A 14901-nucleotide genomic window follows, 5' to 3' on the forward strand; every position below is an offset into this window, starting at 1 on the left:
AAAATGACACTCACTAATATCATCGTAGGCCATCAGAAAAGTCATTAAAGCTCATTTCAGAGGAAACAAGTTTTCCAAAATTCTAATTTCTGCTTAAAAGTCTGCTTCTAATATTGGCAACAAATACTATCAACTGGATGGATACTGACAGGCATTTTTTATTCATTTTTGAGAAAATACCTGCCAAATAATCAAATCTGAATAAACGTATTTTATCAGTCATTCTTGCAAATAAAAATGGTATACCATGAAATAAGCAACTAGTTCAGCTTATAACTCTAACAACTACACAAGTGCACTTCCTTGAAACAACCATGGTTCTTCAGCATGCAGCAGAAGTGTTTCATGCACACTTCCCATTTCATCACAGAATACTTAAAAGATGCATACTCGTGAGTTCAAAATTTAATAAAATTAACAATTTTTACTGTTTCATCAAAGGTATTTCTAAGTGAAACTGCCATACTTCTTACTCTAAGTGCATGGGGAAGAGCACCAGGCTTTTGCACAATCAGTATGAATGTCAATGCAATGAAAAAAGGCAAGTAACATTGTTTTATCATGAAAACATTTAACCCGTGGACTCCCTAAAAGGATCTCAGGAACCCTGAGGGGACCTATGGACCACACTTTGAGAATCACTGGGCCACAGAAAGAAAACTAACAGGGCAGATCACACAAGATGTTCTATGCTATATTAGAGACTCTGGACTGCACAATTATGGAAAGGAATGAAAAGTATTTTAAGAAGAGACAGAGAATGATCAGATCAGGTTTGCATTCAAAAATGATTGCATTCATTGCATTGTGGAAAATGTATAGAAGTGAGCCAAGAACAGATGCAGAATGACCAGTTAGAAAGCTATTACTGTAGTCCAGGTTCAAAACGACTGTGGCTTAGATCGTAATACTGCGATCGTGGGAAGTAAGAGAATGGGCAGATTTGAAATATATGTTGGTGGAAAAATAGAATCTAACGACAGCCTCATTGTGGAGGATGAGAAAGAGAGGATAACATTCAGATTTCTGTTTTGTGCCATGGATGCCATTAACTGAAAAAAGGAATGCTGGATGGTGAGAAATAAAATGAAGAGACGTTCATATGGAGACATATATCACGACTTCTAAGTCCCTTCTTCTGGGACTATGATACTCTATAATATAGAGCATGGCTGCTCTTGCTTATTTAACCCCCAGGCTTGGCCTGAGCTTTACGGTCCTCTCCTTACGTTCTCTCTATAAGGAATTTCATTCTATCCTAAGGAGTTCAGAAGGCATCTACAGGTCTAATTCTAACCCCTCCTTTGAGTTCTATTCATAATTTGACAAGTCACTTAGATAGAGACACACTGGCAGTAAGGTAGTCAGGAGCCTAAGTCATCAAACAGAGGAGATAACACCAGTATCTAAGGCAGAATAAGTCATTAAAAAGCAAGTAACAGACCAGAAGTATAGTATGACCTCTTTCATTAAAAATGCTCATAAACACGTGTAGCAAATAAGTCTAAATAGCTAAGCATTCTGTTAACAATGGTAATCTAAAAGGATGAAGAGGTTAGAGTTGAGACATTTTATGTTTTATTTATATTTCTATATTTGATTTTTCTCTTTTGCTTTTTTCACAACTCATAATTTACAAACCTGAGACTAACTCCCAAAATTTACTTATAATTAATGTGGTAATTATCATAGTATGTTTACAAATAAATTTTTTAACATTTTGGTTTACTAGCAACACCTGCAGTAAGTTCGGTAAGATGGAAGAAAACAAAAAACAAAGCGATCATTGCTCTATCCGACAAAACTAGAAAAACACCAAATTCCAGCACCTGAAAAGATTATACAAATAGTGTTATACATTCAATCCTAAAAACATATTCTTTAGAAATGCATACAAGAATACATGTAACATGGTGTACCAAGTTCACCTCAGGAGAGTGTGACAGAAGATGCAGAAAATTATTTTTTCTTTCTGCATCTCTGCTTATTAAAATAAGTATAAATTAATTTTATTTTCATATTTTGTAATATGAAATAACATGTTCTTTGAGTTTATGAACAACAAAGGCACACCACATAAAACTGAAAGGACTACAACAAATAACCAAATTTTAATCTCTTATTAGCATTAACGTCATACTGACATGCAATGAAACACACACACACACAAAAACCAAATTTGCAACCCTTTCAAAAATAACTTCAATATTTTTTGAGGGGGGAGTTAAGAAACAAAGGCAAATAGTTTAATGACTCACGGATACTAAAGTTAAGTTCTAAAAACTTTTAGTTCTCAAAGATAGAATGTAGTGACTACAATCTATTAAAAAATCAATGGTAACTTAAACCCAAGATATAAAATTCAGAAATTCCTTTAATAAAAGACTTTACTACCTGAAAGGACATCTGATAAATCAATTTCATCTGACTGGACACCAATGCTGCTGTTGTATACATTTTTACAAGAAGAGCCACTCATCTCCAAATCAAAGAGGACTGGATCAAATGGTGAACTATATAATCCATATCTGAAAAATAAAATAATGTCCTAACAATTTTCCTGTCAGCCATCTAATTAACAAATTATCTATTTACTTAGTTTTCAAAGCAGTTTTTACACAGGGCAGAAGGAGACACTATTAACTCCTTAAATTCACTGAATCTCAACTGTGTTCCCTGAAAACCTATACTCCAAAAGATACAGGCCAGAGACTCAATAAATGTGATTTCAATGAAGCTGATAACTAATGAACCAAGACAACCTTCATCTGCAGTCTGAATCAAGAAAGAGCTATCAAGCACCCCTCCCTTGCCTCAATCATTACATTGACCCAGCAGAAGGTACAAAGGCTTTGAGTAACATCTCATTGAAATCAAGATTTCTAATCTATAAAGATTACAAAAATCCTTGCTTTAAATAAGATACTTCAAATAATGAAGATTAGGCAAGAACTCAAATCTAACCTTTAGCTATTTCTTAGTTCATTATGTTTAAGTTTTAGAAAATCAAACAGCAGATAAAGAATACTAGTTAAGGGCAATAAGTGATTTACATAATTTTGCTTACAAAGTTTTAACAACAAAGAAACAAATTACCTTAAGTGCTTCTACCATTAGCAAGATACACCACTTTTAAGTATTTTAATATAATTAGCCCTCTGAATAACCATCTCCAGGACTTCCAAAGTTGTTAAAGGGAATTATTTTCAGAGAAAATAAAGGGAAGAAAAACTTAAGCAAATATATATAATAACAATTATGCGCAAAGGTGGTATCATATCCAGAAAGGCCCATGATTAGTCATTTCATAGATTAAAATACCTTGTCTGAAGCAAAGCCTCCATTGGTGTTAGCCTGTCCTGTAACTGCCTGGACACAGCAGTAAGCAGAGATGCACACGCGGTACTGCACCCAGCCAAATCTTCATCTTTAACATAATTCAGTAAGACAAAATACCAGTAGACCGAACCTGAAAACAACAGCAGCAAATCAGCTGTCTAAATCACTGTTTCTTTTCCTCATTTTTCTCTAACAAAGAGAACTTCAGATTTCATATTTATCAGTATGTCCCCTTTTCCTAGAAGGATTTTCTGGAAATAAAATCTGTAAGGGCAAATTACAAAGAAGGACTAACTCCTTGGAGGACTCTAAGAGGACACTGACAAAGAACTGCAATCATATTTTTTGAGAAGTGTACAGGATCAACTTAGTCGTTTAGGTTTTCAGTAACGTGAGATGACTCTGAGGGACATTTTATAATAGCTAGAAAAGCGGAGATGTCAGGTCCTTCAAGCCATCTTTCCTAAAATACTATTTCTCTGTACTAAAAATTTCAGAACCAGTTGATGGCAGTGAGCTACAAATAATATACTTTAGCAAGTGAATGAAGTATAGTTATTCCATACTGCCAGTTAGATACAGACCAAAGGTGATATTAAAAGGTGACCATGATGATGTATTTTAAGACTCTAACTTGAGATATCTAACTAAATACATCCCATAATTTAAGCACCCTACCACTAACACTATCCTCAAGAAACTGTTTTAAACACCAGAGACTATTAAAGTGAGCAACCAAGTCCAAAACATTCTACTCTATAAAACAAACAGTTCATAGTCTTAGTCAATATATGTTCAAGGTAAATATAAAAAGACTTTTTGTCTAAAGTAAGGTATTGATAAAATAACCATTTATCCTAACTTTGAGCAAACTTTTTTTCTGGTATACCACCAAGATCAAATCCTTGTGGAATATGTTTATCTCACTGAGATAACTTGTTGAATGGTTATTTATAAAATAAAAGACTGTGAGAAATGCCCACAAAAAACTAACACTAGGTAAAGGACAAATCTGTAGCCCTTCATAGTAAATTCCTACCTGATAACTACATGCATTTTTGAATGGCATTTCCAGTCTTTAGGTGCTGTAAAAAAAAAAAAAAAACAACCCACTGGCTCCTTTTAGGGAATCAGAGTTTGCCACAGACCCTACCATTCTCACACAATATGTTTATGAACCATTCTTCTTATTTATGTCATCTCTCTGGCACTTACTGACATTTTAGTTTGTGAACAACCAAGCAACTCAATTATTTTAATGAAGTACAGAAAATGTATGAATTGAGATGACCTGGTTATTTACTTAAATCTCCCATTAACTTTTTCCTAAAAATATTATCGAACAGAGAGTATCTGCCTACCCAATCACAATTTAAAACCCCTTAAAAAACAGATAAGCTACAGAAAAAAAGAAAACTAATTGAGAAAAAAAAGAAGTTACTACACAGCCCCAAGCATACTGTGAGATATTTCCTAAGGCTACAGCTATTTGTGATTGAACTAATTTCACATACCACCAGTTGCTGCTGCAGGTAAGAACGACATATTATCAAGTAAGGCCTTCAACAGAACAGATCCAAATCCTGGTTGACATGGGTCACATTTGCCATTACTGAAAATAATTTTAAAAGAAAAAATTTAAATACATTACTCAAGGTCTAAATCCAACTCTAAACATGGTGTAGTACTTTTAAAATCTTTAAAATGTGTTCATACAAATTGAAAGAAAATCTGCCTTAAAGCCCTATAGACATGCAGAAAGATAGTAGGGATTGATTATACTAAGGGTCTTTGTAACTGTTTTCTTACACATTAAACCACTCTTTTTTTTTTTTTTTTTTTTACCAAAAAGGGCTAACAAGCAGGTATAGTCAATATAGACTATTAGCTTTTAAACACTTCCTAGATAGTTTCAGTGTTTAGAGAAAATGATCTGCATAACACTACATATAAGTCTGGTAAAATTATTATGTAACTGGGAACAAGGCCTCAGGTGAACAATCCAAAGACAATCAGGGACAGTAGGAGTGAAAGTGGGGGAAGGGATCCCCTTACCAAACTCCCCGAAGTCTTCCTAATAGGCAAAGAAGCCTAGTAGAATTCTTTTATTACTAGATTTATTTAACATGACATTTTGCCCAAAAAAACCCAAATTTTTTCTTAGAATCTCAATAATCCTCATCAACTTTTGAAAATCCTCTTAAGTTATACATATATTCAACAGGGACCAAATAACACTATAGACAAGGTATCCCCTGCCAAACTGCAGGTGCACCTGCAACGTATATTTTCAAATTAAAAAAAAAACAGGGGCTTCCCTGGTGGCACAGTGGTTGAGAGTCCGCCTGCCGATGCAGGGGATATGGGTTCGTGCCCCAGTCCGGGAAGATCCCACATGCCGCGGAGCGGCTGGGCCCGTGAGCCATGACCACTGAGCCTGCGTGTCTGGAGCCTGTGCTCCACAACGGGAGAGGCCACAACAGTGAGAGGCCCGCGTACAGCAAAAACAAAGAAAAAAAACCAACCTGATACACAAGGCTAGAAATCGTGCACACTTATGGGCTATGCTGCGTCCTGCCTCAAAGAAGCAAACATGTACAATGTCTAAAAGACATTTTCGTGTTTTTGAAAGCAGGCTCTCATTTCCTTCCTTTGAGCTGCAAAACAATAGCAGATGTTTAGGCTCATCTTGAACTTCCAATCATAACATCCAAAGGGCAATCCGTGGTAAATAAAATCTTATTAACCTTCCAGGTCCATTTGAATGTACTCCAGCTAACCAACAAAGAATATCTAACACAAGGCTCTGGGCATGTTCTGTGATTTGGCCATCATCTGCTTTTCTACACAAAGTGTTAAGAAGTTTCTCATGAAATTCTGAAAACTGTAACATGGCACATCGTTGCACTCTACAAAAAAGAATATATAAACACATTAACAACCAAAATAGAAAAGTTAAAACTAAAGCTATTTCAACCTGGTTGGACATATAATGTTTCATTTGAAATCATTACTATCACAATTTAAAAAAAGAACTTTTGAAAGTTCCCAAACACTATAAAGACACCAGGGATGAACCAATGAAGTGGAAAGACAATATATACCATCACTGAGATAAGTTCTTAAGAGAAATGAAAAGCAAATAAAAATTTTCAAGTAAAAGTCAGGATTTAAAAATTTTGTGTATTTTGGTATATTTATTGGAATTCTTCCTTTGTACTCCTATTACTTTAAGAATAGTACAAGAAAATGAGGTTACCTTTCCTTAGAAATTGAAGTTTTCTTAAATCTTCGGATGGTGACTGAGACTTCCTGAAGTAAGTCACAGCCCCGGAGGTTTTCGGATTTACGGGTGCCACTTGCATTTTCATTCTTAACATTAGAGGATTTTTCCTAAACATACAAAAATAAATAACTGAATGAACAAACAAATGAAACAAAAAAATTATTTACTATTAAAGTCTATAAATAAAAGAATATAACTGAATTATGGCTATCAAAACATAAATCTCAAATTAAAATGACAGCTTTCACCCTCATATTCAGTAAATGACTAATTTAGCCCAGAATTATAACAGGGAAAGAAAGAAAGACATAGTCGGGCTTCCCTGGTGGTGCAGTGGTTGGGAGTCCGCCTGCCGATGCAGGGGACACGGGTTCGTGCCCCGGTCCGGGAAGATCCCACATGCCGCAGAGCGGCTGGGCCCGTGAGCCATGGCCGCTGAGCCTACGCGTCCGGAGCCTGTGCTCCGCAACGGGAGAGGCCACAACGGTGAGAGGCCCACGTACCGCAAAAAAAAAAAAAAAAAAAAAAAAAAAGAAAGACATAGTCATTGTTTAAAGGTAATAACCCAATGAATTAAGATTATAAAGTCAAAGTCTTGAGTCTAAGTCCCAGCTACAGCTCTACAAGATATGCGAGCTCCCCAATCTCTAAGGTTCACTCACTTTCAACATGAAAAAATGGAGGTAATAACACCTGCTCTGCCTACCTCAGAGTTATTTTGAGGATTAAATCAGATAAAGTACACAGAAGTCCTTGAAAAATTGGAAGACCTATACAAATATAAGATGATTAGTGTTACTGGTACTGCTATTGTTGCTTATGAATAATGATGATAGAGAAACAAAATCTCTCCAGAGTTCGGGAAAGTCCAAGATCAAACAAGTATGAGGAAACTGCATGATATATAGCTAGTTGTAGAAAATGAACCATGAAAATTAAGATACATCTCTAAAATCACTTCTCAACTTCTGTTCCTGCAGTCTCTCAAATGTTTACAAAACAAACAAACAAACAAAAAAAAGTAGTGAATTATCAGTAGAGGGCAGAGAAACAAACTCTCACACCCAAGGAACTAAGAATAATTATACAGGGAAGTACCTGCTAACAATTATTCCTTACTGAATGTACTTTATATAAGCTAGGAAGTCAGCTTAAAGCTAATTCAAATATTTTCTCCTTGATTATATTTTTTTAACTTGCTGCAGAGAAAAAATACAAACAAACAAAGTGTCTACTGATAAATCAATTACGGGCCATACTACTTCTAACAGTGTGTCAAATCTCAACCACCATGTTTAAAACAGCACGTTACAGTTCAAAATGATACTGTTTCATACCTTGCCTGCTGCAACTTTTGCCAAGAGTGAAGCAAGTGAATAACCCTTGTTACTCTGGTGTTTTAGGGATGGAAGTCTTACTACCGGACGTATACCACCATTACAGATCTCATCTGTTCCTCTTTCATTCACTGCCTTGACATGGATTAAAAATGAACGATATTTTCCTCCTGCCATACCTAGAGGAGTGGTACAGAAGGGGATAAATTATTCAATCACCAAAAAATCAAATTGTTTTTTGTCTTCCCAGAGCAAGTTAAATTAACTCCACAAAAAGAAAAATACACTTGGCCAGAATTTTCGAATTACACTGTTTACATACAATATGGCTAAATAACCTTTGGTAGCAAAAGAACAAAAAGCACAGGAGTTATATGAACAGCTTAAGATAGAAAGTTTTGACACCTCGCATGTTTTACCCCAATCAAAGAAGTTATTCGTTTTAATAACAGAAATTTTGTGAACTACAGAAAAACACAAAGAAAATACTGTCATTAAAGCACCACCCAAAGATAATGATGTATCGTATGTGTATCCATCCAGTCCTTTAATGCACGCATGCACACACATACATATGTGAATGCATACATACACATAAGCATTATAGTATTACAGCTGAAAAAGCACAGGCTTTGGAGCCACTACCTGGCTTTGATAATGGTTCTGCCATTTTATTAGGCATGTGACAAATTAACCTCTCCATGGTTCAGTTTCTTCAAAAGTAAATGAGAATAATAATAGTACCTACCTCAAAGGTAACTGAAACACTTATAACTGCATGGCACAAAGGAAGCACTCGATAAATATTGGTTGTTATTATCACTAGCTTCAATTTTATATGGTTTTAACTAAGTTCAGATCATACTATACAATCTATATGTAAAATTTATTGCAAAAATACCCTCAAACTAATATACCCATGAACAAACCATAAGCTGATTGTTGCCTAAGCAGGTGTGAAATCCTTCTGTAATGACAAAAGCTACTTTTGTTGTTTTCCACTGATCTGTCTGCCTACTGTGCTAGCGCCACACTGTTAACATTCTTCTTACTGCTGCATTATTCTAGGTTCTAGAATCTAATAAGACCCTCCGCCTCAATCTTCTTTTTCTAAATGTCTCTGGCCAATATCATCCTTTTATTCATCCACAAAAATTTAGCAATCATTTTCTCCAGTTCAAAGTTTTAGGAATTTGATGGGAAGAAGAGTCATTTCTACTAAATTCTGGGAAAATTAACACTTTTACATTATTGAGTCTTTTGAAATACATGTTACATAATTTTATCCCCAATTTTGTCAAAGCCGACATTTTAATTTTCATATAAAATTTTCAGTTTCACACTCTCATTCAACAAAATTAACTTATACTCTCAGCAATATGAGAGAAGAGATGTTATTAGTTTTGCTCACCACTGTAACCCAGGATGTGGCCTAACACATCATAAAGTTAAAGAGTCTCATAAAGTTAATGAATGAATGAATAAGATGTAGTCAAGGGAGTACATTCAAACTTGTGTATATACTATGTCTGCAGCTAAAGGTAAGCGTGTGAATAGGGACAAACATTATGAAGGGAATGTACACAAATTAAAATAGTTGTTACTTAGGTGGTCAGATATTTTCTTGGTTTAGGGAAGGATCTCCACACCTTACCCACCTCCAATTTTACTTTAACAATCAAGGTAAGTGTCTCATTTGTTGGCTTTTTTTATTCACCCCTGAGATACAAAGGTGAAATAAATGTCCTACTACTGCATTATCTAATATCTTACAGATATAAGATATAAAATATACATTAATTATAATTTGTGCTTAAGACACTCAGATCATTACATCTGATACTTTCAAAACTCCTCTATAAAAATCCCATAAGCGAAGATATTATAACAATATACAACACTCTGAAGACACAGGACTTTAAATTGATGGAAAAGGCAAACATGCCAGAACATGATGTCTGGTTATTTGAAGAATTCTGTATGTCATGCTAAGTCATCCTACATTCATCTTCTTTATGCTTTTTTAAAAAGCACTGAGACCTTCAAGACACAGAAAGTAGGATGTGAAGTTTCACATAACAATAATCACTTATGAGAGGAAATTACCTCAGTTACCAGGAAACTGATGGAATCACTAATGAAAAGTCCCCCAAAAAACAATCTTACTTTTCTGAAATCAGTTTTTTCTAATCTACTTTTACAATTGTGGGATTATTTATTCTGCTTTTGTAAAATATGTTACTTCACCTTTAACAAGTTTGGGGCTTGTTAACGTCAACATCCCAGCATGCCCTGATAGATCAAGGCCACTAGCAAGCCATACTGGCCCACACAGAATGTCTTCTTTATGATCTTCTAAAAACGGACATAATCTAAGACCTAAAAAGAAAAATACACATTTTTAAGTTAGCTTATAATTTAAAATGTAATATTTAATAAGCAAATATCCATCCCATTTACATGTAACAGCACCACACAAAATTCCATATTTGAATGTGTTCAAATAAGAATTCACTATCATGCTAAGGAACTATAATCAATTATCTGATATATTATGTTGCTTTTCCACTCCCATATTATTTACATTCACCTTGATTAAAAAAAAAATTATAGAACCATGACATGATTTCAAATCTCAAGATATTAAAAAACAAGAATGCAAGTATTAGTGCAGCTGTGTTCACAGAGATGCGCTGAAAGTTAAAGCATACTGCCAAAGCAGAATTATAGGTTATTTTTAACTGTGTTCTTAAAACCATGTTTTTGCAAGCCATAAGGAAATCTTTGCCCAACATGATGCATTTGGATCACTACTCCTTTTACTGTCATGGACAACAGCTCTGTAATTTAACTCACACTGTGATTCCTCTACATCCATGTGCTGCATTTCTTCATTCAAATCAACCAGGGACGGTTTCCCATTTTGTTCCACTTCAATGTTAAGAGCTGGAGACAAAGGAAAGGTGATCTGCCTATCTACTGCTGTTTCTAGAGGATAAAAATATTAGTAAACTTAATTTTGCTTAATATCAATGATTTATGTGCCTAAAATTCTAAAATTCTCTGTTAAACTGGGAACTGCAGTGATTTTTATCACAGATGCTAAAATGGTTGTTAGGAGAAGAAGAAAATTAGATTCAATTGTTTCATACACTCTTCTCTCTTTTAATGGTGGATATTCACCTGAAGAAATAATCTGCTGGCAACTAAACTAAGAATTCTTACCCTAGGCTACACAGTACTGCACCTGCAGACTTTTGAAAATACCAACACCTAAGTCCTATCCCAATTACATCAGAGTCTGTCATGATTCAAAATAATACACACACACACACACACACACACACAATACACACGTATATATACAAACGCACATATATACACAAACACATACATACATATTTGTGAAACAGGAAATTTTTCAGGTTTCAATGTTTTTACCCCTGATGTGAAGTAGCCATTTTACTCTTAAATTATCCCCAGTTTTTTAAATTATCCTATTAAGAAGAAAACACTGAGAAATAACATCTAGTTTCCAATATGCCAAATATGTACAATCTATTTTAATAACTCAATACATCAAATTCGGAACTTGTAAGAAAGATAAATAAAGATGAATGTATTTCTGGCATTACCTTCTGGGTTTTACTAATAACCTTAAAAGAATATGTGACTCCATAACAAAGCTCTTTTCCCAATCAAGTCTCCTCTTAGGAAGAGAAATGCGTAAGTCTAGTAATGCTAAAAGTGAAACTAACTCACACAGGAACTAACTGCATTTCCCAAGAACCATAATTAAATTACTCAAGTTTATGCAAGTCTGAACAACAATGAGTTACTGAAAAGCTCTTAAATCTTCTCTGGATTAACTTTTCTAAATAGAACCACAAAAAGTAAAGAAGGAAAATACCACAGGGGTGGGGGGGCAAGGAGGGACGTCAAACCTAGACAGCCAAGTTGAAAATTCGTTTTTTTAAGAAACCAACTACAAGATAAAATCTTCAATGTAAAATTTGATCCATTCTTACCATTGACTTTCCCTAAGCCTGGAGCTTTATTTTTCAGCAGTGTCACTTGTATCTGTGGAATATTGGTGATGTTTGAGTTCAAAACAAATTTGAAGTCCACATGTCCAACCATACAAGCTTTAGGTAGAACCAATTCAAAAACGTGTTCATCCCAGCTGTTGCTGTCAAGTAAGGGAGAAAATAGTAAATAATGCGAAAATCTTTCTTCAGCCGTAACCATCTTACCACTAATATCACCTTTCATACTCTGATTTGCAGCCTCCAACAAAACTTAGTGCTTCTCAATCAGATCAGGAGAGAAGATAAGCAGTTCTACTGAGAAAGATTAAACTTAGGGCAATGAATAATCTTACCTCAGGAATCTCTACCTGCCTTCGGAACTGTACATTCCAAAAAGCCCTTGTTCCCCTAAGTGTGAGCTACTGGGCATCAGAACTATGTGCAGATTCATGGGGCCCACCCTGAATCTAAGAGAGGGGTCACAGGAATCTGTATTTTAAAATAAGAACTTTTTGTATTTCTTATACATGTCCATTCTCTGATTTTAAATTCTACATATATGCTGTAAAATAAAACTCCACTAAATTCCAGATTCATATCCAAATGCCTACTAGGTATCTCAAACTTATCATAAATAAACCCAAATTACTTGATAACTAACTTCAATATCAGTAAAAAGAAATTCCATTTCTCAATCCAAAACATTAGTCATCCTTAACTATTCTCACTCACACCAGATGCTCAGTATATTAGCATACACTTTTCCTTCTACCTCCAAACTATATGTGACCACTCCTTACTTCCTCCATCAACTATCATCATGGTCCAAGTTACCATCAACAGCACCATAATTACCTGAATTACACAACAGCAATCAAGTTAGAATCCTTGCTTCTATCACTTCTCCCAAATACACACACCACAACCACTCGTAATCTACTACCAACACAGCAGTCTTAATGTATCCTTCTAATATATAAATTATATCGCATCACTCCTACATTCAAAACCATCTAACATCTTCCCATCTCACTCAACATGAAAGTCTCACTATGGCCTATAAAGATGGTCATGATCTGGCTACCAACCATTTCCTTTGATCTCACCTCCTACCACTCTCCTCCATGTTCACTGCACTCCAATAGTAGTGTCCTTGCTCTTCCTAAAATTCATAAAACATACCTCTCAGGGTCTCTGTACTTGCTATTGTCTCCAAATTAATGTCTTCATGGAGGCCTTTCTGAGGGCCCTTATATAAAAAAATATCACACATATCTTCTCTCCTTCTCTCACGCTCACACACATGTACACACCCAACAACTATTCTATCACCATACTGTTTTAACATGCTTCAGAGCTTTTATGACTATATATGACATAGTAGATATCTGCTACTGTCTGTCTATCCCCACCAGAATGTAAATTCCATGAAAGCCATATTATTAGTGCCTTCAAAAGTACCTGCACAATTGGGAGACTGGGATTGACAAATACACACTGCTATATATAAAATAGATAACTAATAAGAACCTACTGCATAGCACAGGGAACTCTACTCAGTACTCTGTAATGGTCTATATGGGCAAAGAATCTAAAAGAAGAGTGGATATAGGTATATATATAACTGATTTACTCTGCTGTATACCTGAAACTAACACAACATTGTAAATCAACTATACGCCAATAAAAATTTTTAAAAAACAGAAAAAAGGAAAACTCATATTAAAAAAAAAAGTACCTACACAAAACAAACATTTATGTATTTAGTCACACAATCCACAAATTTATTTAACAAACTAACTGCAATGATGGATTACTCTTAGCGTTTTATCCTACAACTAAGAATATAGGAATTTCTAAAATTAAGGTGACAAATGAAAGGAACAAAGCTGTTAATATGCAAAAGTTAAGAAAAGAATAACATATATAATAATTCTATGTTGTCTCTAACAAATATATAAGATGAGCTTGGAAGAATGTTTTACCTGTCAGTCTGTAGTTTCCAAGTTCTAGTGTGCTGAGCAGCATCTCCATGATGTTGCTGATGCAAATGCTGAGGATGCCTCCTTTGCTGCTGTTCTTGTTGAACTTCTACCCAGCATGGAGGAACAGTAGCTGAAAACCGTGGAGTCAAAGTCTCAAAGCGGGTTAGCTCCACTAGAGACGTCAAGATGTCAAGGGTAAATGGCTGGTCCACCAATAAATCAACTCCTTAACAATAGTGAATGTAGAATTTGAAATAGGTTTTAAAAAAAGTTTTAATCCATGTTTTTTGTCTAGTCAATTACAACATTCACCAAATGGCCTCAAAGTTAATAATGTAGGCTCAGATACCTATATACAACTAAAGCAACTAGCACTGACTACATAACTAACATTAAGAAAAATCCATCTTGAATATTTTAAATTATAGAAAGGGTACTTATTGGAGAAACCTAAACTCAACCTGTTAGAAGAGCCCTGACTGAGCTTTAACGAGCACCAGGTTAACAAGGGCAACAGAAGTAGTGGTGCTGAAATGCAAGCCTAACTTACATCAGATCAATAATTAACTTTTACACTTTGTCATTTACAAAACAAAATGCTAAACATCTGCAAGCACATAATATCTGCCCCTTTTTACTCTATTAAAAAGTAATTTTTAAGAAGTCAAAGCTATACTGACGGCAAACAAATACTTACAAACCAAAAGCTTAAACAGCATTTTTTCCACTTCTGGGGTAGTTAAGAATACCTTGTATACATACCAGTATTATAAGAGTAACAACCTGCTTCAGAGAGATTAGTTTGCGTTTACAAACATATGTATTCACATCTGTGAAATGCCTAACGTAGAACAAAGCTGAAAAACTGTTGTTCTTATTCCAATTAACAAAAATAACTTTTAAAAAAGACTAAAATATGAAATCTG

The 14901-nt window shown here is 34.8% G+C and overlaps 1 protein-coding gene across 1 annotated transcript in view; it reads right to left on the reverse strand.

Annotated features, from left to right (window-relative positions):
• BIRC6 (baculoviral IAP repeat containing 6) overlaps window positions 1–14901 on the reverse strand; it is a 236889-nt gene that overhangs the window by 158893 nt on the left and 63095 nt on the right. Inside the window, 11 exon segments of the mRNA XM_070046835.1 lie at window positions 2395–2528; window positions 3322–3469; window positions 4854–4951; window positions 5865–5996; window positions 6087–6248; window positions 6599–6732; window positions 7963–8141; window positions 10210–10341; window positions 10819–10908; window positions 11991–12151; window positions 13976–14201. Coding sequence (XP_069902936.1) covers window positions 2395–2528; window positions 3322–3469; window positions 4854–4951; window positions 5865–5996; window positions 6087–6248; window positions 6599–6732; window positions 7963–8141; window positions 10210–10341; window positions 10819–10908; window positions 11991–12151; window positions 13976–14201 — 1596 coding nt within the window.

This window comes from Globicephala melas, chromosome 12 (assembly GCF_963455315.2).
Source record: "Globicephala melas chromosome 12, mGloMel1.2, whole genome shotgun sequence".
Taxonomy (NCBI): domain Eukaryota; kingdom Metazoa; phylum Chordata; class Mammalia; order Artiodactyla; family Delphinidae; genus Globicephala; species Globicephala melas.